Here is a 27865-nt window from a genome sequence, read left to right on the forward strand (position 1 = left end):
CGTTTGTAACGAAGTATTGTGCCACATCTGTCCATATCGTACTCTAGAGGTTTTTTTCTGTTCTTTGACAGTTAATATGTGACAGTATTGTTGATTATAAATAGAATTATGTTTAATCAATAAACTGTTTATGTCTGGAGAAAATTTTAGTCGGGTATATCAGTTCAATTTTTAGAACTGATAAATAATTGTTCAAATTTAAATAAATAATTGTTCTTAATTCCTAAAGTCATTATCTGAAAAGGATTTTAGTTCAAAGTATTCAAATTAAACAAGAAACAGACCCAACTGCAACCCCGACCGAACTTAGGCAATACAACTTAATACCAACTTAGCTAAACTTAATGGGACTGTATCACTTAATTAGTATTTCGGTTGTGACGGTGTACTAACTTGTTTAACTTGAGAGATCTAATTAGTAGCGTCTTGTACTGAGTTCCATCTCGGGATACCTGTAGAGTAGACTGTCTTGGCCAGATCTTGAAGATTTACTAAAGATAATGGTAATTCAAAAAGATAAAATATCTTCCTTATGTTCCGTTTTAAATAGGTGTATTAATAATTAAATAGATGTAGTATAGATTTCAAGATATTAAAATAAACTTTGTTATAAACTTGCTATAAATAAGGTTTAGCTCAGGAATTTGCACCTTCTCGAAGAAGAAAGTGGGTAGAGTCAGATTCTTACTGACTAAACCTGAAGTGACTTGCAACGTATCCCACATTTGACAGGGTCGGTGGCAATGCATTGCAAATATTATAAACCTCACTGATCTACCGATCCCCATCAGATAAACAGTAGGCGAACATAACCAAAATTAACGCCACTTTCGTAAATACTAGTTCAAATGTCAGTCTCTTCTTAATGAAATCACCAAGAATATTCCTATCAATTTGATTCCATTCCACGTCCAATTATGCCTCAGTTAGCGAGTGCGTGGGTTATTTGATATGCACGGCTAATATCCGGTCTTGGCTCCACGCATCGACTTGAGGTCGCACTAATTAAATACAAATCTCAAGACAATACGCGGGCTACAGATTTCAAAGGTGTGTGTAATTACACGAGGTGGAAATTTGATAATTAGGAAATTAATTGCGTCCCTAGATTGGCATTAAGGTATATTATGTTGGTCGATGTTCTAATATAAAATTTGATTAGAGTTTGAAGACTCAATTAAAATCATGTTTGAACTTAATTTTGAAAAGACCAGAATTCAGTGTTCGTTATAGCCCATTGTAACATAACTATGTATAAATAGGTATTAGCAACAATAATTGTCAAGCTGTAAAATTACAGCAAGTCAAGAAAGTAATTAAGTTATTCTAATTGGAACCTTAAATTCAAAATGTATTTTGAAACTCATCGACTTTACTTATAAGATTTGTAATAGGCAATTGTTGAAAATATTATTCAATAGTTACAAAACGGCTAAATTAATGCAATTTTCAAAGAGAGGCTTCAGAAGAAAATAATGCAGACATATGAGTATTACCAAAAAAATTGCAATATCATATTTAAAAGCAAATAATATAACTCCAACTAAAACCACCCCCTGTAGCAACACAAGATCCGTCAAGTCTAAACTAACGGAAGTTATAATTTATGAACCGAGTTCCGGAGATTTCGCAGCCCTGAAGGAGCCAAGGGTAATGAAACATCTGATGTATAATGCACACCGTCTAGAATCGCCTTAAAACTAAAACTAAGTAATTCGAGGATCGAGGAAGTTTACCAGACGTTTTAAGGTGAAGACTTGATTAATAGTTTAAGTTTTGCTGGTATTAATATACGGCATCTTAGACAGAAAACGTCTTAAAAGATTATGTTTTCTGTTTTCTACAATTTTTTGGGGATTTTGGAAATGTCTTGCAATTTGTGAGTTGTGGAAATATCTGTAATAGGCAACTCAGATGGAGCTTATGGTAAAAGCTAGCTCTATATGATATCAACGTTCTATGGCAAGTGTAAATTATTTTCTGAATACCGTAAAACGGTGAGAATAGGAACTCGATAGAGAGACGTGTTTGCAAGTCCAACATTCCAATAAGAAAGTTTTTGTGCGAAGGGGTGAATATTATTGGCAGGGTGAATAGGAAAGGAATTTGGAATGGTATAAAGGGTTTTTCTGGAAAATTTAATAGATTATGAAGACTGCTCACTGATCAAAAAAAAATATGAAAGTTAGTTCCATTTAAAAATATGCACATGTGGCAAGACTGAGGCAGAAATACTTTTACAAAATCTGTCTCTTTTTACTTTTTAATCGCTTCATGTTACGTACACATTATGTACCTAATTCATTGTTTAACTTGAACAACGCTCCCTATTGAGTTGCCTCAGTACCACGTGGTATTGAGGATGAACTTGTTGGCAATGAGTAAGCGGTTGGTAAGCTAGTTTTAATACAAATTTACAGATGGCGCTACCAGCGCGACACTTGTTACGTTATAATATTCAACTTCATTTACTTTGACTATGTCATATTTCTCATTTAATAAGATAATAATATGTATAAAAACATATTAACAACAAGTTGATTTTAGGTAAACATACAAAATACCTATTGCAGGTATCCTAATGTACACGTTAGATGTCGCTGTTCATTGGGACCCGATTTCTGAATGGCGGTGTTAAGATTTTCCGCGACTGAACGACTACCGCTCAATGACTTAACGTTGTTATCGCTTCTCGGCCTTTTGGCTAAGATCAAAGTGTAGTATCTGTTCTTTTCAGCTTAATATCTGAAAGTTCCCTCACTGAGGGACCAGTATATTAAACTGATTTTTGTAAGCTGACGGGATGTTCGGGGCTCGCTCCACTCCCGTCACGGGTCGGCCCGGCATTGCAGTGCCGCCGGGATCGGCCCACATAATAATCATAATCATCCGCATTGAAATGGAATCTTATTATGTTGTCAGACGAAAACATCGTCTTGGTGGTGCTAAGCAAATAATATCAGAATCTGTCTGGATTAAATATACTAGTAAAATCTCGATCTTTCACTAAACCCTTTTATTTAATAAACGTAACATCTGCAGTTTACAATAAAAGTGTAGACAAACAATTTAACATGATGATTCTTCACAGTAGCTTCTAAAAAAATACCAATGTAATTGTGGCATAACCTAAATACATTGCAGTAAAGTCTGTCGCAAAACACCAGTATTAGAAAAGACAGACTGACTCTACAATATTCGATCGAGAATATTTAAGTCAGCACCAACATGAATTGCTTAAAGCCGTTGTCAGCGGAAAAATGTCTCAAAATGTAGGTCCAGTATCAATGACTTAGCCAAAATAAATAAAAACTAAGACCAATAGTATGGTTAAGGGGCTGTAAGTAATTGGAATACAGCGGTTTCTGATAAATGGTACGTTCTCACCGGTTGTATAGGCCGATACTAGTGAATAGACCCCCGGTGCTTCTCCACATCGACCCCCATATGATACTATACCTATCAAGTAACCGTGGTATGTAAGGGGGCCACCAGAGTCACCCTGAAAACAAAATTTGCAACACCTAGATAGAACGCATAAACAAAAAAATCATCGACTTTTGGTGACGAGGAGATTGGCAAGAATTTTACTAAAGTCTACTCACGTTAAGACCTTAAACAGAACTCTAATATTACTCTAATTAAATCTATTACTATTTACTGACCTAATAAATAGATAATGCAGTGTAATGCACAATTCACTGACACAATTCTGCTTAAAGAGCTCATAGATCAGGCATTGGTCAATACTTCAGGTAACAATTGTACCAACCTGACAACTGTCTCTGCCCCTATCACCAGCACAAACTTGGTAACTCCTAACGGTACCACGTCCATAAATCCGATTGCACCTTGCTGTGGAAACAACAGGAACACACACCATGCGCAGGGTCGGAGATGGCTGCCGCTACAAATATAACAAGAAGGTTAAGCAACCTAGTATTTGAAAAGAAAGCACATAAAAATGGTTCATGTTTTATCTAATACTAGTTGTAGCAAACGGCTCCGCCCGCCGAAAACAACCCTAACAGAAGATAAAGTCGGAAACAAAATATAAGTGCTAATTCAGGTCATAAACTATCTGTGTACCATTTTTTGCCTAAATCCGTTTTTGGGTCAAAAAGCCAAAGACTTGAAACTTTCGCATTTATAATATCAGTAGGATTTTTTTGTCTATGGATAACTAGGCCTAGTTCGCGAGAAGGAATCAAGCTTGTCACGCTAACTGGCTATGTTTAAATGGGTCCTTATCGGTTTAAAACAGTTTCAGCCATCAATACCAGTAAAATATATGAAAAAAGTAATTACATAGTCCATAAGCCCATATCCAGATACTAGGCACAATCCGTTTTCTTCGAATTTAATTCCTAAATTATTTCGCATCATCGGTATCGGTTGTATGCTTTTACTATAGTGAACCGGTTTATCCATCTGAAATAATATGGTATTTCTGAAATAATTTTTATTTTATTTTATCATTTTACCATGCAAACATTGATGAAGTTTATCAAGAAGCATTATATCATATTCATGTAACGTCTTTTTATAATTATCTCGTATGTTGATTAAAGTCAGGGGTTGTTGCATGTAAGTCAGACACTATGTTCATAGGGAACATAGTGTCTGACGAAGCGTCTCTTTTTCTCAACTGCCAGTCTTTTTTTGAGGCAACTTAGGGTTTAAGCCCTTTTTGTTCACGGTGAAATCCTCATGGAAACCTACCTTGTCAGGGGAGGAAACAGGCAGTTAGACTCTATCTGACTAAACATGACTGTGCAACGTCTCCCGCATTTAGTCATTGCGCAATGCATACAAATACGTCTGTACCGGTCCAAAAGTCCGTACAAATAGGCTAAAGATGAACAAATATAAAGACCGTAAAATCTATTGCTTATCATCGATCTTTATTTTAAAAATCTGTTAAATACTGGGTACAGATGGACACACATCGACACACATTGACTCGGTAATGGGGTTCGGTTTTTACCCTTTGGGTACGGAAACCTAAAAAAGAGTCAGTTCTTTCTAAGCTAGAAGACATAAATGATAATACAGTTTGTATCTAGACGATATCCAGAAATAATGTCGCTTACTTCAATCACAGCGAAGTCGTGAATTATGTACCTAGGATTGTAATAGGCATGTTTGTAACAATATTCAACTTTTCGCCACAACTCTGCGTTTTCCATGTAATCTAAAAATTCCATTTTATGTGGCCTTTTAAGGATATACGCCTCCGAATGCTCTGCCCCAGCCACCACTCTTATGTAACGCAATCTCCTTAAGATCCTAATTAAAACATTTATACGGAACATTACTAAAAATTAAAAACAAAGAAAAAACAATTATCGTTTAAATTTACAAAATAGTTTTGAAATAAATATAAAAGAAGGAATAACTACGATCTTTCAAAACAATGAGCAGCGGTGAGAACGTAAAGGTGAGTTATAATCGAGCCACCACACAAGAGAACCCATCTATCACCTAGCCGAGATCCTCTCCTTATAACGACCTGAAACAATAAGAAAAAACATGTACCTACTTATTAAAATATCGAAAATAAACTCGTGATCGTACTTGACCTGACAAAAATTAAAGTAACAGATCAAAGAACTACTACAGTACCAGTTAAATAATTCACAGCCTCCTCGTTTCGAAAGGCACGCAATGTGGAGCCAGCTATCTGGTCGTAACAGTTCGCCGTCCCATCTGGCTTAGAAAGTAGGGAAACAGAGGGTGCATAATATGTCCCGTGAAGCAAGCCGGTGTGTTACGAGACTAGCTGCTGTAGCCAAAGATCGGTCAGGATTTTACTCATGACAATGAAACAAGTATATAAACTCATTTTAGTGCATAATATAATGACCTATGGGCACTTTCCAACTCAACAAGCCAAAATTCATAATGGTATATTTTTATCATCCATCGTGCAAATTGCGGTATGACACAGTGATATATATTCAGATTACGGAGGTCAGATTTCCTCAGATTGTATTTGTTACCTGATATGGTAAATCACTAATTTTTGCCGCTTTCCCACCATATATTCTAAGTGAACACCGGTCTGCGAAAGGCGAATACCCACTGTTCTCTTTAATCACATCCTAAAAAAGACACAATCACTGCTTATCATGTTAAAGGACATTATAGAACAATATAATGCATTGAACTGATTATAAACTGTACTCGAAAATCAAAAGGTTTCCTTTTCGGATGGGTATCATTATGTGTTTCACCGTTTTCTGATAAGTGTATTACGTAAAATATAAAAACAGGGATCAATTTAAAATTTAAAGTTACCATTTATTAGAATTTTGAGAATCAAACATTTTACAAAAAGTGGTCAAAAAGATGACCTTATTGTCAACTTTCAATTTCAGACGTTATTCATTCTGTCTAGGAATTAAATTTGAGTTCTTTTTTGTTAATACTAAAAGTCTACTGAAATAACCGTAAGAAGCGAAACCTCAGCTCAGTTTAATTTTCCTAATTTGTTTCAGAAAAGCTCGATAGTAATCATGGCATTTACCTATAAATAATTTCGTTTCAGAACGAATATACCTAACCCTCAGAATTATACTGTCAAGAAATGTCTGTGCTATGAGTTTGGCTTTCGAAACAAAAACTGCAATCTGTATATTAATTTGCTTCCACTTTCATTTGATCCTCGCAACTCATAGGTACAATTATGTAAGGCATTTGGTGCCGAAGACAATTAACTCGTCACTTCGCGTTCATAATGGAAAGCCCGTACAGCTTGGTGAAATACCATATCAGGTTTTATATTTTACTTATTTACCAATACATAACATGCTTTTTCTTACCACTGTCCAACAATCGATATAAATATTTTCGTATTTATTGTTCATACAACCCTTACTGATATCGAAGCTCCCCGAGCGACAAATTAGATTATTGACTCTTTGACTCATTCAGACACAGACATTTAACTATAATATTAAACAGTGCATTATTATAATCTACCTGTTCCAAAGGTGGGATTCAAAACCAGATCACGAAACCTATACGTAACGTTTTGTGGAGGCAGTATCATTGGAGAATCAAAGTTGCTGTCTGCTGCCCATTGTTTTGTGGAAGACGTTACTGGTGTTAAAACTTTATGCCAGGGGTAAGTGTTATCCTACACGAGGATTCCTCTGCCTAACCAAAAAAAGGGGGTAAGTTTTACCCAGCCGGAGACGCAGAGCTTGCAGTGGCGATCTCGTAGCTCCCGGCTCAGGCAGGCCCGGGGTGTTTTTATTCGACAAGAGTCTGACATATTGTCACGCCGTGCCTTCTGTTTCATCTTAGAAAAAAAGGGCCGGCGTTATAAAATTACAAAAAGAAGAAGAGAATATTGAAATACCAGAACGTAAAGATACGAATTTCTATTGTTAAATATTATTTTAGTAATAAGTAGACAAAGTATTGTTCAGTATTTCATCAGTCATATATATTACGTCACGTTCATGAAGTCCTTCCTTAATAATGGCTTACAATGAATTTACAGACAAACTGAAGCTAAATCTTTAAGAAATACGTATGCTGTTGCAGCAACAATACGAAATTACGCGTCTGCTAGAAACACAGATAGAATTGCGCAATGGAGAACTCTACGAAATTTGATTTATCCAGATGACTATAAGTTTCCCGATAATGACATAGCCATATTGGTAAGTGATCTGTGTTACGCCTTCATACAAAAAGACACATGGCTTTTTACATACTTTACTATCCTCATCGCCCTTAAATATTCGATGTATGGACATCCATCCTATTCCTGCTATTTTTTTCGTACTGCAACTACTGCTTGGCTGATTTAGTATATTTATAAAAAAAAACACATATCCACCTTTTAACTCGCCCATTTTGTCTTGAGATACCACTTTCAGGGAAAAAACATTTATTAAAACAAAATATTCATTAAATAAATTTCCCATAACTTTATTAACACCTTTTTTTGTTCGATTGGCAGATCGTTACATCGCCGTTCGTATTCAATAAATATGTGCAACCTATAAATTTAGCAAATGCATTTATAGACTACTCAGGTCTTTGCCTTGTATCAGGATACGGAAGAATTTCCTACGATGTAAGTACACCATCTACGGCAAAAATATCAATAATTTTTCCACATTTAAGTAGTAGGTATCTACACTTCACTGACCATCGTCACTTCATTACCCCATTGGATGATGACTCTTGTTACCTGCCATACATCTCTTATTCTTATTAATTAATTAATTTATTTCATTATCACACTAATCTACCATTACAGGTTACTTAACCTAATGCGGTAAATAGGACTAAACTAGGGTTTCAAAGATTGAATTATTATCTGTTTTAATAATGATAATTCTGATATGCATAGGCAATAAGTTAGCCTGATACACATGCCCATCATTGCTCCTCCTGAAATTGCTTGTTGCTTCATCCACTTTTTTCCTAGATATAAAATCGTTACTATTTACGATTCCCATGTTTCAAATTAATATTGACATCGATAACAGAATAAAAATTTGATTTTGAATATTCCAGATTTTATCCGATTCATTGATGAAAGCGCATTTGGAACTTCTCCCTGAACGTTGGTGCAGTATGGTTCACAACAGAGATATGTCAAAATTCGTGTGCACGTCCTTAATCGAAACTGATATTGGACATGTATGAACATATTACAGTATCCTCTTTAAATAATATGTAGTTGATGCCAAATTTTGGGCTAAGGCACTTATCTATTCCTACTTTCGTCTACTACGTGTGAGCAGTTAGCGGCGACTGCCTGGCCACGAGATGGAACTTCACTATACTGACAACTGCCCAAAGCAGCAACCGCTCAGTATGATTCCTTGATTGTATGTTTGTAGAAATCAGTAGTTCACTATGCAGTCTGACTTTACTACATCAGGCTAGCCAAGCTGGCTTTATACTTTTTTATTAACACCTAAACAACATTGTCTCCTCGAAGGGTAGCCTGGTGATCTGTAACACAGGTCTTACCTATCACAGACACCAGTCTCTATTTTAGTACACAAAATAAGTACTGTAACATTGTGTGATAATGAGAAATAAACATTTATTGTCACTTTTATTCACAGGGTGATTCTGGCGGGCCGCTAGTATGCGCTCATACCGGTGATCCAGGAGAAAAGAATGGAACTGGAATACTAGTTGGTGTCGCCAGCGGAACTTACGAACAAGTAAATTCCATATTTTCGAGGGTGTCCAAGTTTCGTGCTTTCATCGAAAAAAATAGCTGCGCTAAAACTGATGGTGCTAGTTTTTATTTTGTTACGCTTTTTGTTTTACCAAATATATATGACTTATTTGCGTTTTGACTGTTTTGTGTTTTTAAATACTTTAATAAGCTGAATATGCATCATTGGTGATTCTAGATTTTATCGTCTGAGATATCCATACAAATGACAGATATTTCACGTTAACTGTTTAACAAATTCAACCAATTCGGATCATTCAGTCCGAAGCTATAAGATAACAAAACGTACACATACAAAATTCAGACGAATTGGGAACCTCCTCTTCTTTGAAGTTATTTGCTCTTCAATTACGTTAACGTATGGTCTCTTAATACAATTAGCTTCAAAAATAGTTTGGATATTTCTATATAAATTTAATCATCAAGTTTTTGAACGAACAAATTAAATATTCTTTGACAAGAAATGTCTGGGAAATGACATTATCTATCACAACAACTGCAAAATTATTTACAATCTTTAACCTTTTTGTACAAATTTATGCACTCAGATATCATAATCGGTTGATTCCAAAAAATGCATCAATACGTGTGCACCATGGTGTACCAGCAAAACGTGGGGAGGTGCCTTATCAGGTACAAACTTCTTTTATCAGTATCATTAGACCAGACAATTTCATTTTACAAGTAGTGATAGCCTTACGGTACGGCCGTTGGACTGCCACGTCACGGGTCGTGAGTTCGCATCCTGGCACGCACCATTGTCGTTTTAAAGTACATGACAAAGCTATTTTCACTTGCTAAAAATGGTGAAAGGAGACTTAAATACTTCTTGAAGACGGTGTTATTTAGGAACATGGCTTCATTTTATTGACGACCTTTTTACGACCAATAATATATTATTAATTCAAAAGTACATTCACCCTGTCATTAGACTTCTCCAAAAGAGGTGGTCTAATGCAATAAATTTCACGAAGATTTCATAGTTCAACAGTACAAAATTTAGTTTTCGTTACAGCAAACAAACCTATTAAATCTTTAGGGTATTGCCGTTTTAAGATTAAGACTAGCATAGATTAATTTGTTTTGTTCAAATGTTTCTATTTAATTCTACTTTCAACACATTTTAAAGGTAGCAATCATGGAGATACACAAAATAGACTTCGAGACCTTTTGTGGGGGTTGCATCATTGCGGCATCTAGAGTGCTGACGGCAGCTCATTGTTTCGTTGATGATGATCCGTATCAACGAGTCTCTATTGGACGGTAAGAACCTCGAAGTAAACTGGGCCTACCACCAGCGCCCAAAGTAATATTTTTGCAACTGTGTAAAAGACGCTGCTGAAGCCGTGTCACGCTTTCACAACTACCATTATATTAACTCTTGGAGTTGGCAGTAGGCCTTCTTATTGTGAAAACTGATATTCCTTAACTTCTTAACAAATCATAACAAAGGGAGATACAGTATTTATGATTTTAACCTTAATTTCGTGGATGTAAAAATAAACGATTTATAACAAAAGAATAAACTGAAGGACAATGACTTTTAAAAAAGGGAAGAAATCTGTCGAAGAACTTAGTGTCTTAAAACTAAGTCAAATAGTTGAATTCCACACGGTTTATCACTGTTAACCTTTACATTAGATTTTCGACTGCTTTTTCTGATCAAGTATGAAATAATAATGACCTATGATACCCCATTTATTTATAGCCCGGAGCTCGTGATCAGGCCCCTACAAAATGTACTGGCTGTTGCAGCTTCTGTGAAAAGCGAATACTTCAAACACGAAACTGATTCTATTTCACAATGGAGGACATTGCGACATTTTATTTATCCAGAGAATTTTGATTTTCCTCATAATGACTTAGGCATCCTGGTAAGATATAATAACCAAGGGCTCTATTACATCTTTTATTATGTTGCGTATTTTCATTGAGTTAAACAAGACAGCATGCTGCTGGGGAGTTCGTTGCGCCGTTTCTTCTCTCACAGCAAAACCACTGAGGAAGCGGTGACGGGTGGGCAAAACTGGGTGCTGTCCAATGTAATTTGACCTTCAAAAAGTGCTACTTAGTAGCCTAATTTGGATGAATGACTTTTAATTTTATGAAGAGGATCTTCTATATCAACAACGCATCTCTTTACTGCAAGTACTGTCGCTTATAGGATTTGATGCTTAATACGTTTCAACAATACTACGTATTAAGCCTATTTTATTACCTAATAGCTCAATAGAGACTCATTGAATTTGTGTACATTATCTTGTGTCTTGATATTTTGATTGTATTTATTTACTCACCGTACATCAACCTCAGTAAATCTCGTTTCAAATCCTTATTTTCTTACAGTATCTCGCCGAACCTTTTATTTTCAATCAATTCGTCCAGCCTATTAGGTTGGCTACTCAAGATAAAGATTATTCTGGATTTTGCTTAATATCTGGATATGGACAGATGTCTGAAACTGTACGTACATCTTTTGCCAAAAAATTGATTTATTTTTAAGTGATTGTTTTTGAAAATTTCAAGTAATCAAGCAAAAGTAAAAAATAAATTCCTTTTCTTTTCAACGCAAAACAAGTGCATCGGTTACTTGAAGTCGTCGCACAGTGCTAAACAATTCCATTTACAAAATTATCAGTCTCGAAAACTTTAAACAAAGTTTACAAATGTTGCACCAAACTATTCATGAGCCTGGTGACAGACTGCCCAACAGCGAAGTCTTTTTAATCGATTCCCTTGTATGGACCACAAAAGAGCTACTTGAAATCTGAATTTAAATTTCAGGAAGACTCGCCTTATTTATTAAAGGCAACCATACGACTTTTGCCTGTGTCCTGGTGTAGTGAACTACATCATAAAGACATGAGTGATGTGATCTGCACGTCATTAGTCGAGGCTGATATTGGATCGGTAATTATGAAACCTTACCTCTGTACATACTGATAATTTTCCTGTCCATCCAAAGGTTGTCTAGAAGATATCGCTTTTAGCGATAAGACCGCCATTGTACCCTAACATTGTATGTATTAAGAATCACTGCTGTAATTCCATGGTGTTCAATAAAGAATATTCTAATCTAATCTAATCTAATCTCAATTTTTTAAGCTTTGCTTTATGTACAGTCAACATCGAAAATAAATGATCAAATCGGGCTTCAATGCTAATGAACGGAGTTTGCAGAGTGCGTCTTTTGACGTTTGATTTTGACTGTACACTAAATCGATTTTTTTTTTATTCAATTTCAAGGGTCTTCGAAAAATCTTGAATTTATTTTCCCTATATAATTTAACAAACCAAAAGCTCCATAGTTCTGTAATTAGTATGGAGTATCAGTGGAGTCAACATTTCTTATTTGATTGCCCCGAAAAGAAAGTTCGAAAAATACTCAGGGGTCGCTATTTCTGTCTAAGTCCCGACGATTGTTCTATTATATTGATACATCTACAGGGTGACTCGGGTGGACCCCTAGTCTGTCAAGGCACTGGTGATCCCATGGAAAAAGACAATGGGATTTTAGTTGGTATCGCCTGCGCAACTTACGGTGACATCCACTCAGTATTCACAAGAGTTTCGAGGTATTACAAGTACATAGAAGAAAATAGAAGTGCAAAATGCTCAAGTATTTACTGTGTTATAATAATTGCTGCAGCAAAATACATATTTTTTGACATTTTTTCATTTATTTTTAACTATTTACCAACCTTTCTCCTCATGAAATGGAAACTAAAAATAATACAAAAACTGACCTCCTTCCTTCCTTCCTTGTCGTTACACTCTTGCCAGAGTGGTCGTGGTCGTCACGTCAGGGGTGGTGGCAAGCTTTACAATCAAAAACTGACTTACCCATAGGTAAAAAGAATTTGTAGAAAACTTAGGAGAGATACCTATTTATTAGGAAAATCATGTAACTGCTTTCTTAAACTTGATAGACCAGTAAGTTTTTTGAAAATGATGAAACGGTTTACTCTCGCGACCTCTACCTTTAGTTTCGGAGTTGAAAGCGGAGTCCGTAATCATGAGGTAACGCGGCGGGGTAATTAATAATCTCACGATAGTTACTATAAAAATACAGTTATAATTTATTTCCTAATGTAATAAAATTTATAATCACTAGGATAGTGATAACAGAGTTCAGAGTTTTTCTCAAAATTATATTTTTTTAACTCAGCTAAAGTGCATCTGTTTGTGTCAGCTCATAAATGGTAGCAGACGTGTAGGTAAGTATTAAAGAGTTGGCAGTCAAAGGAGTCTTGGAGATGAACCAACTGTATGAACCAACAATGAGCTGGTGGATGTCCACTCACCATCTAACTTACGTGATATTTGGTCTGAAATAGAACTCTTTGTGTCATAGGCTATAAATGTTGAGTAATCATCCTCTTTCAATAAACTTTTTGGTTTGAACCTGAGACATCCTACTCCTACAAGCTACAGAGTCTTAGATACAGAGTAATATTCCAAAGCTGTCTGTTTCGTTCCTAATCTGTCATGTCATTCTAGTATCTAAATTCATATTAATGTTAAAACAGTGCTTTCTAGCCATATTATTTGTACAATTATGTTCTTCACAAAGTCAGCCGACATATCCACCATCAGAACCAGATATGTGGGTACCGCGTGTGATGAATGGTTATCCTGCAAAGAAAGGAGACGTGCCATACCAGGTATCAGCTGTGCTTGTTGTGTGAACGAATGCGGTGATCAGTCTGGTACCAGGAATTCACAAAGGTCTTTTTGATAGCCCTGGTTTTGAGTACAAATAGGTTACATTTTACTGCAATTCTACATAACCTGCTTATGTACAGAACCTTGTGAATTTGTAAACATATGCATTCCTGTTATTATATCTTCTCCAACTACTGATAAAATTTATTTTTTTAAAGTATATCCTTAATGATAGTTTACCTAACAAAGATTTTCAAACTGTTGTTAATACAGGTGGCAATAAAAGGATTAGTGAATCGCCGTTTAAGAAAATATAAAACATCCTGTGGTGCAACAATAATCAAACCGAAAAAGTGTGTGTCAGCAGCTCATTGTTTCCATGTTATCGGAGGTGTATGTCGCGATTTATTTTATCCAGGGTATGAGAGAGTATGGTAAATCTTTGTGTTATTTTACTTAGTTATATCATGCTAGCTTACACACGTCCCACGGTACGATAACACTATGTTATATATGTCCTACTTCTAGATACATTCCTCTTCCTTTATAGGAAAGGTTTGCGCTACAAATACCACATTATTAGTATTAATATACGTAGTAGCCAGTTTTCCCTTCACCGTTTGTCAGCAGGTTCTACTTGCCTCTTTTGGCATAGATGTTTCACCTCGTGAACACAAATCTACATATAAACCGTAAGGCTTCTTTTGAAGTAATATAAATTGTAGTTATGAAAGAGCATGGACATCACTTGGAAAACTTTTCAGTTTTCACTTAAATAAACGATGCCCGCAGTTGGGACTTGAGTCCTTATGTTTAAAAGATACCCAATAAAGGTACACTAAAGATAATCAGACTAAGGCAAGTATCACACAAATGCTTGTCCTACACGGGGGCCATTGGGCTTGGAGTGTTGACCTATACCCCTCGGCTATCCGTGCAGTTGAATCACTGCTTGATAATCCGAATTTAATTTCCTATTCACCATTTTAGACATACAGAACATATTGAGTGCTGTTCCATTACAAGATCGAGTTAGGATACAACCTTACTACTTAATTCTATGCTGTACTTTGTATTGTTTGTTACACAGCCAAGCCGACGAGAAGACATACGTGGATAAATTTGCTGTAGCAGGTAATTTAGATAATGTAGCCGTATTTCAAGAGGATCCCGACAGTCAGTGGAGGACTATACAGAAAGTGTTCTACCCAAAAAAGTATAAGTTCCCACTACACGATATAGCAATAGTGGTCAGTTCACTTACCATTCATTAATAAATCTTGTTTCTTAATGTTACTATGTCATTCCAAAGGATTTCTTCCTTTAGTAATTCTTACTTCTAACCAAAATTGAAAATTGTTTCATTTCTATCATGAAATGTGGGTTAAACTACTAGCTAAGAAAATTTTTATGATCATACGGCTTCATAAAAAGCAAATGTTCAATAATTTGAATTTGTATTTAATCTTTTATGCATCACTTATTTCATAACTTTTAGGGCAGTAATATTATTTTCAGTTTCTTCACCAACCTTTCATATATAATGCTTATGTGGGAGAAATACCGACCGCATCACTAAATGTAGATTATATTGGCCAGTGTCTCGTATCAGGATATGGAAGAACCGGCCATAAAGAAAATGTAAGAGAATCGTCACCTTTGTATATCGTTAAATAGAAACACCATTTTTAAAACTGTCCATTTTGACTTTCGTTTCAGGACCAATCGACAAAACTGTTGCTGGCAAATTTGGCTCTACTACCAAAGAAGCCCTGTAATAAGCTTCATCGCAAGATGATGGATGACTTTGTTTGCACAGCTTCAAGTCCTACGGATGTCGGAAAGGTAAAGTCAGAATTTTAACCAAAATAATTTTTTCCAAAATAATTAGCAGAATAAAATAGGTTGCCACTAAGACCACTTGCTTGTAAGATTTGACCTGAACGAACAAACATGGGTTTATTACGGTTTTTTTCAGGGTGACTCTGGTGGACCCCTCGTGTGTGCACATACTGGCGATCCAAACGAGAAGGATAAAGGAGTGTTGGTTGGCGTTGTAAGCGGTCATAGTGTTGGCAAAGGATCTTTCTTCACTAGAGTCTCCAAATACAAGAAATTCTTAGAAAAAACCAAATCTGGGGCATATTCAACTCACAGTTCACAATATTGCACTTTCATATTTTTGGGATTAATATACCTAACCGTTTTCTTGTTTTGACTTGTTTTATTAATATATTTTACGCCGCCATGCGTACATAAAAAGGAACCAGGTCATATTTTTACCTGGTATCTCAGGTATTATATGAATTAGTATTCAGATTTCTTCACAATATATGTGACATTGTCAACGAAACTTTATTCTTAACTAGCTGTTGCCCGCGACTTCGTCCGCGTGGTTAGAAGATATAAGTTAGGAATTTTTTAACGTATGCCCTCGAAGATGAATAATTTTCCCTGATTTTCGATTGTATCTTCGCTCCTACTAGTCGCAGCGTGATGGTATATAGCCTAAAACCTTCCTCGATGAATGGTCTATTCAACACAAAAAGATGTTTTCAATTTGAATCAGTAGTTCCTGAGATTAGCGCGTTCAAATAAACAAACAAACAAACTCTCCAGCTTTATATATAATTAGTATTAGTATTAGTATATATTGATAAAAACAAATGAAACAAATTTTATAACTTACGTACACTTACATCAAAAAGATTTGAACTAAACAAATAGTTACACAAATTACGATCATCATTTGGTTGACGTACACTTTGGAGCCCATGTCTGTTACCCACTGGTGAAACAGACCGACGCGCATGTGTAGATTGGGCAGCCCTATGTTTATGATTGAAGATACAGCAACCAATATACCTTGATCTTCATCTTCTTCGTTTGGATCTCCAGTCGCGTAACAAACCAAACCACCACCTTCGGTTTCCTGAACAAGACATTTAAAAATATTTATTCTTGATTCCTACCTCTCAATTTACAACTACAGTCAGTGATTGAAGGTTTCAGAACTCTCCTAGTAAATTTAAGGTATCAGGTGTAGTAGCAAATTCCCACCGATAATGCAGAATTATTATTTTCATCTCGCTCACCTACATTCTAATGGCATAACTGATATTCGACCTTTATCAATTTTTCGATAAGAATTTAGGCTCTATTATATTCATGACTAAAAGTAGAACAGAAATACTTTGTAAGGTAAAAGTACAGAGTTATTAAAGCTAGTCTATGGATCACTCGATGAAATCAAAATTCCTCACTACGTAAAGCGAATTCATCAGCATTTGCATGTTTCATAAGAGAAAATTATATTTTTTATTAAATAAGTTTGTTAACATACTGAAAAAGCATGATCACTCCTAAGGTCGTTAACAGTGCACATAAACAGTCTACAGCTTCTGCATAATATTCTCTCGCAATCTTCTCTTTTTATCATCTCTACCTCCTCAGTGTGTAAGTACCTGATTCTTGACCAACTCTGGAAAAAAAATCAAGACTGTTAGCTGGTAGCAGGATATTTTGTCAAAAAAATCTCATTCGATCTACTAGATGTATCAACTTCTTTCCAAGGCACCACCGACAAAAGGGGAAATATTGGAATCTGAAATCGCCAATCCGCAGTAAGCTGGCGTGGTGATAAATGAATATATCATTATGGTAAGAGTACTTCACGAGACCCTTATTTATTTTGTAAGTATCGAGCAAAAATATGAAAAGGTGTCGTTAAAACGTACCTTGGTAGCCTTAACAGCAGTAGCTGTACAAACGCCATCGTAATCGCCGAATGTGGATGAAATTGGTATTTTATTTACAAAATTGTTGAACACCCAGGGTTTGTCTATTAACTGTAAAATAAGATTTCATGCATCAATACATACATAGGTACCTAAAGTCGGCCTACCATCACTTAGCAAAGAAGAAAGAAGCACAGTTAGCCGAGTGGTAGAGGTCACCACGCCAAACCCACTGTGCGCGTCGTGTCGCGGGTCCGATCCCCGCATAGGACAAGCATTTGTGTGATCCACGAATGCTTGTTCTGAGTCTGTGTGTCTTTGTGCATGTGATTTGTACGTTTGTAAAACCCCCGCGACACAAGGATTAATTGCCTTACTGCGGGAGTCGTTTTAAAAAAAATAAAAATAAAAATTTGCAAAGGTACTTATGTATCCAAGAGCCGTATATGAAACATAACTTCGCTTGGTTGTGAATTATGAGTTAACTTTGTTAACTAACTAACCTTGGAAAAGATGTAAACATTAATAAAAACAAGACATAACGACAAACCTAGTTATATTATTCAATTCAAAATATGTCACCAACAGTGAAATATTATTATATCAAGTATCAACTCCACATGTTTTTTTTAATAGTGTCAGGAAAATCAAACGTCTTTCCGTGTTAAGCTAATACGCTGTTGAAGTTGGGATAATGAGGACATAGGCTCCCAAAATTTTCTCACTTTATGTGCCGTTTGACTCGGCCTTCTTTCTCCCTTAGATGATATAAACCATACCTGATGATTACGTCATAATGTACAATAATAAAAATAATAAAATCTTACCACCACTCCTAAGTTGTAAGCCGGAAATCGATAGAACCTCTGCGAATATAGATGTTTGACCGAACGCCATTGTTGGACGTCGTCAACTGATGGTTGTGATGCCATTGTATGAAGTATACCAGCCGCTATCCGAATATAACGTAGGTCATGTCTTAAACTAAAGAGAATTATAAAACGATAAAAAATAATAAATTCTCGAATTGTCTCCTTAGCAAAACTTAAATACCATAATGAGGAGCCTACCGCCACGTTTTAAAGTACCTAATGTTATTGCGCGTGTGAGAGAGGGATGCCGCTTCATACCATTTAGTGCGCTATCTTGCTTCAACTATTGCAATCCTGTTTGCTTTAAACAATAGGACATTTCCAGCCTTCTGATTTTTCCCGTGTGTAACAGGTCGTCCGGTGGCCATTGTTACGACATAGGTGCGACAAACTACATTCACACAACTGTACCTAATCCAGTTTTCCCATTATTTTTGACGACAAAGGAATAGAAACATATGTTAAAACTTGAGAATTCACACTTACTCAGATAAACTGAAACAATGAAATCGGTCATGCTCAAAGGCGTAAAAATAATAAGTTGTTACGCAAATTAAGTTACACAAAGAGCACTGTTAACGCCCAAAACAAAAGCGCCACCAAGAAGTATATTAATATGGGAACATCAACGTCTAGGGTCATTGTGGTAATGTTTTATATTTCTCTAACGTCTGAAGAAAAGTACCTTCTTTACTGACTTGCGATGATAGACTTCGTTTATGTTGTTCTAAGTCTTTTACCTTCGAGGAAGCAAGACAGCGCACAAGGTAAAGCACATCCAATTGCAACTGTTCGTTTCCCATGGTAATATGAGATCTACAAGATCAACAAAGTTCAGGAGAGCCCATTTCCAATGCCTGCTGGACCAGGACGGTTCCAATGGGTTGTCCAAAGGGTTACGGCAGCCCCCATACGCAAAGGCCAAATAAAGAAGACGAATGGGGCAGTCTCAGGACTCGAGCCATATTTTCACTTGTCATAAAAGAATCAAAAGAACAATTTAATATTAACAAGGAAATAAGAGTACATTCTTACTGTTTTCTATTTGTAAGGAAACAATGCGCTGACGTGAGAACCCTGGTCTCTGCAATGATAGAGCCGGCACAGAAGGCTCGGTACATCAACCTCCACCGATCGTATAGCCTGTAGACCAACACCTAAACAAACATCAATTTAACAAATAAGTATGTAGCTAACAATAAGAAAGAAATCAGAAACTAAGAGATCGTGAATAAAGCAGTCTCGGGTACAGGAATTAATAGATTTTGGAAAAAGATCAACCATCTGTTATTGGGTTAATTGTTAAGGTAAGCTTTTTAAGTTTATTTCAAATGTCCACCGTTATAGATCGATTAGCGCTGACTGGCTTTTACAAAGATAATGATTAATAGTCACTATCCTTATCCCTTTGTGAGCATTAGCTCAAAGCAAAGGGTCCAGAAAATTAGGAAGTATATTTTAAAAGTTCTGTACATAAAAAATGTACAGTAAATTAATTAGATGATAATTATTAAATCCGCGAAAAATAATGAAAACTTCTTACGTGATGAGGCCATTGCCCAGGTTTTGTTTCGATACCCGTATTCAGTAGTTTATGTCTACTTGTCTGAAACATTACATAAACTGGTAAAGCAGGGGACTCTTCAGGAACAACTCCTAGAGGGACAAATTGGGAAGCGGCACTCGGTCGTTTGGTCAGGGCGTGGCAATGTATAATGTATCATAACAACATTCATTACACGCAAGTTGATTTTGTTTCCTCTTGAGAAAAAAATATTTTTAGATGTTAGCCGTAACGTACCGTGCCTTTAAAAGTGGTAGTAAAGTAGAAATTGGTAAAAACGATGTGTGAACTCCCATGACTCCTTGTTATGTAGAGCAAATACAACTGCCAATTTTAAATATAAGCGGAAAATCACTTGCACTGCCTTATTATACTCATAAATTAGGCGATTAGCACACGGTAGCGCGCATTGTCACAGGAGGTGAAGATTATATCACCGCTTGGCCAGAGGTGGTTGTACGAGTAGATATAAGGCAAGAACGGATTATTTAAAGCCAAAGCAACATAAAATCTACATCACCGCCTGAATCGATGGTTCGCGGTGCCGTGTGTACACCGCCTTACCTAACAAAAATTAAACTTACCAGAATTTCTCGTGAGGATGCATTTACGACGGCGGTTACAACTGAGCAGGCACATAATAATATAAAGATTCCTAAATATATCTTGTAGAAAATCACCTTTGTAGATTCTATTTGTCGCAGAAGCAAAAAAAAATATGCGCCGTCTTGGACATGGATAAGAGTAAATTGCTAACAACTAAAATTCATAACTAATGACATTTCTATCAATATGTCTGACAAAACAGAAGTCTTTGACAGCGGTGTATTGGACTTGTCTATTATATAGACAATATTTCATTTTAAGTAACACTTCTTGTTCAATCTTTATTACGTAATAAATCTGAAAAGGCAATTTCAAATGTTCAAATCGTTCTACCGGTTTTAATAGTGGTAAATTGCATTTTCACTGACATTGAAGCTATCATGGAAATTTCAGCCTGCCAGCTTATTGGGAAGTGCCTCAAAATCAACTTAAATTATCATTATGAACTATGATCAGATGTGTCGTTTTGTAACATTTTTAACCTGTTAAAAGTAACCCGTCAAAAACTGCCGTCAACTAGGCTTCAGAATCCCGATTAAACTTTAAAGCCTCACTTAATACCTTAAATCTATCAGAGCACATTTGTACCTGCTAAACATGGAGGGGCAATTAAAACTCGAAACTTAAATAAAATAATTTATTGTTAAAGTTCAGTAAATGAAGGAACATCTAATATTTCTAAATTATCACAATAATTATACAATTTATTATTTGTTTGAGTTTTCATTCCTTTTTAGCATAAAAAATGTTAGCTTTAGATTTTATATCGCGGTCCATGTCTTTGTCGTCCCATCCCCAAATGACGCCTGAAGAACCGTCACCTGTTCGTTCAGCTCTCTGTTTTATAATATCCTCTGATACAGACTTCAAGTCATACGCCCATCCAAACCAGGCACAAAAATCAATGAACAGCGTCGTCAAATTCAGGAAGTTATTCCCTAATTCTGCTGTGCGGTAATCCCATGGAAAGACGTGATGGTAATTATGGAAGCCTTCTCCACTTGCTAGGAAGGAAACCAGCAGGTTTTGAGCGGGCAAGATGCTTTTATCATAAGGCTTATTCCCCCAGATATGCGCAGCACTGTTGACTAGGAAAGTCACGTTAAGATTGAATATGTATCGAAATAAGGCTATGTGCCAAGCGTTGTTCCACGATTCGCCCCAACAGTAGACTGGAATCAAAGTTGGAAGAGCAAAACAAACTGTTCCAATTAAGGGTACTGCGTACCTGTAACAAGAAAATAATAATCGAAATTGATTACAGTATGACTCACAGAAGTCGATAAAACAATTTAAGACATCTTAAATTACACATTATACTCACTTTTTCTGAAATTTTAACACAGGATTATTGTATACATCCGACATGTCTATAGTTTTTCCATATTTCAGGACATCGGGATGTTTTTTTACTAATAGCCAGCCAACATGCGAGTAGAAGAACCCTCTTGACGCATTGTGGGGATCAGCATCAGTATCGCTGTATTTGTGATGTAGCCGATGTTCTCTAGCCCAGGTAATAGCCGTGTTTTGAAAGGCTAAAGAGTTGAATATCATGAGGACAATTTCCAGAGGCAATTTGGCTTTGAAAGTCTTGTGAGTCCAGAGTCGGTGAGCCCCTGCGGTGATGCCTATATTTGACATGTGGAAGAGTACGAAAGCTGAAAAGATTTTGTTTCGTTTAGTACATAATATTTCAGCTCTGATATTCAAATCCAAAAAAATATCTTTTCAACGTTTTATTTAAGTCATTTTAACAATGCAGTTTTTTGTACCCAAATTCGATGACATAATAAAAACAACAGCTTAGCCCGTGAGACAGATTTAAAAGTATTAGATATGTATTTTTTCTTTCTTTTATCTCGTAACCAAAAAAATAAGGGGATAATGTGAAGTTCAATCTTGTGTGACGTCACTTACCAGTACCTACCTACGCTTTTTACTAGCAAGACCTCCCTTACCTTTTAATGATTTGTTCAATTAGAAATACGCATTCAATGTTTTTTTTTTAAATATCTCTGACGGACTATACAGATTTATATTATTAGATTTAGTCAAATATGCTGTGGATACATAATAACCCACCTTTGATCTATTTTGTGCAAGAAGGCACTTGTAACATCAATCAAATTGTTTTATAAGCAATGAGTTAATACATAATTACTACTAGGAACTTGGAATTCATTACTCTTAATAATTAAATTAATTATATTTTACTTTGTAAGTATTTAAGAGTATAATAGTACAAGTAAATACAAGTATCGATACAAGCATAGATGCATCATATGGGCGTTTGAAAGAACTAAGCCTAAGAGAGATGATTGGAGCAATTTTTAAATTACTCATGTCCTTGCTAAGAGAGGAGCTCGTAGCTAAGGCAAGTAAGTTCCTCCGTGTTTCGGAAGGCACGTTAAATTATGGCGAATAACATTACCCGAATAACAGTCGGGAAATAAATTATGTCCCGACTGTTATTCCTAAATCTTTGACAGTCGTTACAGGTAGTCAGAAGCTTGAAAAAGTCTTACAACCAGTCTAACCAAGGGGTATCGTGTTGCCCAGGTAACTGGGTTGAGGAGGTCAGATAGGCAGTCGCTCCTTGTAAAACACTGGTACTTAGCTGAAAACGGTTAGACTGGTAGCCGACCCCAACATAGTTGGGAAAAGGCTAGGCCAATGATGATGATGTCCTTGCTATCTAGAACTTTAATTCTATCAACAATGTAAGTTCTCTACTACTATTACTACCTCTGTAAATCTTTTGAGAATTTTTGTAACATCGGCAGCAGAAAAACATCGTCTATTAAAATTTCATCCAGCTACTACGGTTTATGAGATACAGCCCATTGACAGATGGACGGACAGACAGCTGTGCAGCATGAGGTTCGGTTTTTACCCTTAGGAAAGGGACATTAATTTTGAGAGCATAATCATTGATAAGATTTGCAGACTATACTGGAATCACTGGAATGGGTGCGAGGGGCAAGAAACAGAAATACCATATTTACGAATTTTTTTTTATAGTTTCTACATTTTAAAGCCTATTGAGTATTCTTTTATTGTTTTTAAATGACCTTACCCTGTGACCCTTTTTGTTAGATTAATCTTATCTTTAGATCGTAATCTTTTAGATTAGTTAATTATGCGGTTTCTGCGATCACCTTGCATAAGTTATTGTTTCATAATCACAAATTTAGTTTTGGATTTTCATTTCAGAAAAAATAGTTTGTAAATAATAAATGCACAAAGCAGTAGTAGGTACTAATAGCGTAGTAATTAAATATTATGTATAAGAAACTGAAGATATTAAAAAAAACACTTACAGAATAGCAATGTTTCCCATTTCGCAGAGGTGAAGCACAAATAAAGTCCGTATAATGCAGCTAAATGCGCATATGAAAATGTAAGAAAGTTGGTGTATATATATTTATATTTCCTTGGCGATGTCTTTGGAGCCACAAGAGTCACTGTGCGAGCTTCCTCTTCCAACACTGTAGCCGTTTCTTGTACTGTTTGTGCCATCACAGCTGCAGAAAGAAGATAAAAAATACTTTTATCTGATAGTTGATGTATGATAGATGTTGATGCGTAGGTTTAAAGACCGAACACCGCTAACGTGGCTCAACACACACTTGAAAAATTCTCACTTTTTTTCGATTCCTCGCGATTGTTTTCTTCACCGTTTTTAAACTTAACTTCACGGAAATCAAACGACGACTAAAGGGAGTTGGTGAATACGACGATTTTATATTTTAGTGTAACGCTTAATGTCTATGTTGTTTACTTGATCAAACTTTGTTTTTCTTGACTTGATCGCACAAAAAATATCCCGTCAACGATCAACGCGACGCCCGCTAACTGACTTTGGGCTAAAATGTTAAAATGTTTTTGATATTTTTTTTACTATTCGGGTATAACAGTGATTAATAAGTCTTGTTAAGGATTTTGCGCAGATTGCTTAATGGTTACTTCTTGATAATAGCAGGTACATTACTAAGGTGCAATGTTAATTGTAGGTGAATGCAAAACATATCTGTTGATCTGTATCGTCAGCGAAATTGACTGCAAATTTAACGATACCGCGAAAGAATATCAAACATAACATTCGCGCAAACTTTTGCGTTTATTAGGACATAAGGATGTATGAAGCAATATATTACCTACGCTTTTAAAACGTAGAAACTCGACCTTTGCCATCCAAATCATCACAAATCTTCTAAAATATCAATAAACTAGCAAAAGTACGTTAAAACGTAAAGTTTTAAGGAACTAATAAAAACATATGGCCATGATTGATGTTATAAACAACGAAAGGTTTACAATAAGAAGAACTTAAGTGAGCATGTTTAAAACGTGACATTTGTTAATTAAAAGTTAACAAGAATAAATCGTTTCATTGTTACTGAATGAGAAATGTGATTTATAGAATAACGGGCGACTTAAAAATTTGTTAATCTAATATAATTTTGTATGACACAAAATTCGGTTTGTTTACATGAATACTTCTACTGTAAGTATAAAATAGTGAAGCAAAATATCGTGAGGAGACCAACACAGCTGAAAATCGGGCACTTTAAATTGTCTAAAACGATATAGGTACATCTTTACGAACACTAAAATCATGTAATAAATATTTACTTCATAGTGCTTCTTAATTGCTGATAGTCTCTAAAGAGTTTCAAGTAGGAGTCGAACATCTTTACTTTCAAAGTCCAATTTACAGACACAAAATCTATACTTCATGGTACGTATTATTATAATTATCTTACAGAAAAAACTGATAGCAATGCGATTCAAATTAAACACCTGGCTCAGCTTAATACGCAAGGCGCTATTCATAAAGAACAGTCTTGAAAAAAATGAAATGCACTTAGTGTCTTTAAGACACTTAATACCTATATGTGAAATCATAAAAAGTATTTCAAAAATTATTTGTTTTAAAAGTATTTATACATTTTAAAACTATAGAATGATGGATAGACAGCGGAGTCTCAGTAGGTAATTGGTTTCCGCAAAGCTTAAACTACTTTGTAAACTGACCTACTGCCATTGTGAAAATAAATAACTGGTGATAGGTAGTCATAAACCGTTGCAGATTATAAAATACAGTTAGTAAACATAGTAAGTCCCTATAAAGAAAGATTTATGACCTTATTTATGACACAGTTAGATTTATAACCTAGCACGTGACTTTCCTGCAATTGGAGCTTAGAGAGATCCTTTAGCCTTCTTCTTATTCGTTTAAGGTTTTCATTATCAAACGAGTTAAAGCAGTGATATTAATTCAATTTTATCTGTTTACAAGTAGACGTACGGAAATTAAAAAAAAACGTTTTTCTGACACAAAGTATCATTTGCTTAAAACGGTAAAGGAAAACATCGTCAGTCGTGAATTTTTCAAAGGTTTGTTTTTGTTAGCCAAGTAGTAGCCATAAACTCTGATAAGAGGCTCAAGATAAGCTTTGACAGAAGGCTACAGCTCAGTTCAACCATAAGACATGCAAAAAAACCTTTGCCAAAGATTTGCTCTTTGAGAATATGTCGGAGTCCCGCTCTTTCAAATCACCTTAGGGATCAATCGCGACTGTCCCACATACAGTAAGATTTTTGAAATATTGGAAGATGCAGTAAAACACAGCTCATCCCTCTTTCACAACTTCGACAGGACATGGTGCTAGGGTGCTTCGTTTATTACCTCTTAAAGATTCGCGGGATTGTTTCCCCTTTTTCCATTCAAGTTCACTATAAATATACTAGGTCTTTAAGAAACCATTTACAATCGTTCTTAAGGTTTATTTCTTGGGCGTTGTAAAAACACGGATATTTCATATTAAAACCTCTTGATATTGAATGATTATTTATTTGACATCGTAATTAAACTCTTTGCATCCACACGGATATAATAAATTCACGAAGCACTTCTGGTTGTCAATACATGTTCGGTGCAAAAATAATTAAATTGCGGAAAATTAGACTGTTGTACTAATTAACAGGAATTGAATTTGAATGAATTGAATTTCATTATTTTAATTAAGCACACTTTCTAGATTACACAAACAGCTTTTACAATAGATATGGCGCGACCACCATTACTCACCCATATAAATAATAACGAGAAGAAAATTAAAATTATACTTGTAAGCTACACTTAAGTTATTTAAGTTACTTACTAACCTTTACTTCAAAAGACAAACTCTCAATAAGAACGCGGAACACAACACTATATTTATAATGTCTGTGATGAAAACTATATCTACGTAGGTACTGACGGCAACAAAATTCATGAACACAAATGGAACGGTTTTGTCGTCGACTTTTGCAATTTTTTCTGAAGTTGCAGAAAGATTGTCTTGGATTTTTTTTCGAGCCAGTCACTGTAAGTGAATTGCATCTTGGTATGCTGTTCATTATGGTAGTTAAGTTAAGTTAAGTGCAGTCGAGTTTATTAAAATATTAATTCATTTAACATACGAATGAGTCTACAATACTTTACCATTAATCTACGGGTCCTATAGAATATGACAGTCCTTTTTTACTGAAATAAAAGAAATCCAATGCCAACTTATATTGTTTTCATTAGTGACGTCACCAATTTGTAATGGACTCAGTTTTACTTATTGCAGCTATGAAAGAAATATAATAACTTTAACACTGATATCCACTGAACACTTGTACTAAATTTGTTTAGGTACCCGGGCTAAAAATCCGCTATTAACAATGGCCGATGAATGAATGGAAATTGGATTAAAATAACACTATTCATATTTTCCTAAGCATTTTGCCAACACCATAATTGGAAATTCTGTACGGTTCTGAATACTCACTATCCATACAATTAAATTCCAAATATGAAATGCTTAGGAAAATACAAATATTTTTATTTTTATTCAATTTACAGTAATTAATGGGTCATAGTAAATAGCGAAGCCGGGCTCTGTTTATACGCGACCAAAAACGATTGTAAAACAACAATAATGATTGCCAAATCAAATTCACCACTGAAATATGTAAGTCGTTTATATTCAATATGAGTTTGTATAAAAGGACACACCAATATCGGTAAGATTTTTTCCGGGGGGTAGTCATATGGAGTACAGCGACTAAGAGACAATGCTGGGGCGATTGCCACGTGAAAACCACATACATAATTATAAATGTTAATAACCATATGTCGGTGGATGCACTACAAAAACAACAAGCGATT

General features: G+C 35.5%; 5 protein-coding genes and 1 non-coding gene across 6 annotated transcripts; 4 read left to right on the plus strand and 2 right to left on the minus strand.

Annotated features, from left to right (window-relative positions):
- Positions 1–2061: 2061 nt before the first annotated feature.
- On the minus strand, positions 2062–6368 carry LOC113498168 (trypsin beta-like). The gene is made up of 7 exons (XM_026878109.1): positions 6187–6368; positions 6003–6104; positions 5403–5512; positions 5094–5289; positions 4309–4431; positions 3773–3907; positions 2062–3502 (listed from the first exon to the last, which is right to left on the minus strand). The coding sequence occupies exons 1-7, from the start codon at positions 6301–6303 to the stop codon at positions 3293–3295; spliced, it is 993 nt and encodes a 330-aa protein (XP_026733910.1). The 5' UTR covers positions 6304–6368; the 3' UTR covers positions 2062–3292.
- LOC113498398 lies at positions 2685–2877 on the plus strand. Its single transcript, XR_003401016.1, has one exon. It is a non-coding gene; the product is annotated as a U2 spliceosomal RNA (small nuclear RNA).
- A 167-nt stretch (positions 6369–6535) lies between the features above and the next one.
- Positions 6536–9481, plus strand: LOC113498169 (transmembrane protease serine 9-like). The gene is made up of 6 exons (XM_026878110.1): positions 6536–6777; positions 6996–7129; positions 7511–7673; positions 7976–8092; positions 8539–8664; positions 9099–9481. The coding sequence occupies exons 1-6, from the start codon at positions 6601–6603 to the stop codon at positions 9336–9338; spliced, it is 957 nt and encodes a 318-aa protein (XP_026733911.1). The 5' UTR covers positions 6536–6600; the 3' UTR covers positions 9339–9481.
- Positions 9482–9695: 214 nt separating this feature from the next.
- Positions 9696–14226, plus strand: LOC113498171 (kallikrein 1-related peptidase b9-like). Its single transcript, XM_026878111.1, has 7 exons — positions 9696–9850; positions 10347–10480; positions 10926–11091; positions 11564–11680; positions 12002–12127; positions 12665–12792; positions 14156–14226. The coding sequence occupies exons 2-7, from the start codon at positions 10356–10358 to the stop codon at positions 14163–14165; spliced, it is 672 nt and encodes a 223-aa protein (XP_026733912.1). The 5' UTR covers positions 9696–9850; positions 10347–10355; the 3' UTR covers positions 14166–14226.
- A 630-nt stretch (positions 14227–14856) lies between these two features.
- LOC113498205 (glandular kallikrein-3, submandibular-like) lies at positions 14857–16289 on the plus strand (the record flags this gene model as incomplete). The annotated part of the gene is made up of 4 exons (XM_026878143.1): positions 14857–15132; positions 15401–15523; positions 15602–15727; positions 15861–16289. Coding segments are annotated over 4 exons (765 nt in total), but the record flags the coding sequence as incomplete, so codon positions are not given.
- A 226-nt stretch (positions 16290–16515) lies between these two features.
- Positions 16516–24326, minus strand: LOC113498150 (acyl-CoA Delta(11) desaturase). Its single transcript, XM_026878090.1, has 9 exons — positions 23985–24326; positions 21986–22322; positions 20640–21889; positions 20035–20097; positions 19527–19648; positions 18447–18603; positions 17620–17730; positions 17226–17363; positions 16516–16814 (listed from the first exon to the last, which is right to left on the minus strand). The coding sequence occupies exons 1-3, from the start codon at positions 24181–24183 to the stop codon at positions 21385–21387; spliced, it is 1041 nt and encodes a 346-aa protein (XP_026733891.1). The 5' UTR covers positions 24184–24326; the 3' UTR covers positions 16516–16814; positions 17226–17363; positions 17620–17730; positions 18447–18603; positions 19527–19648; positions 20035–20097; positions 20640–21384.
- Positions 24327–27865: the final 3539 nt, after the last annotated feature.

Source organism: Trichoplusia ni, chromosome 10 (assembly GCF_003590095.1).
Source record: "Trichoplusia ni isolate ovarian cell line Hi5 chromosome 10, tn1, whole genome shotgun sequence".
NCBI lineage: Eukaryota > Metazoa > Arthropoda > Insecta > Lepidoptera > Noctuidae > Trichoplusia > Trichoplusia ni.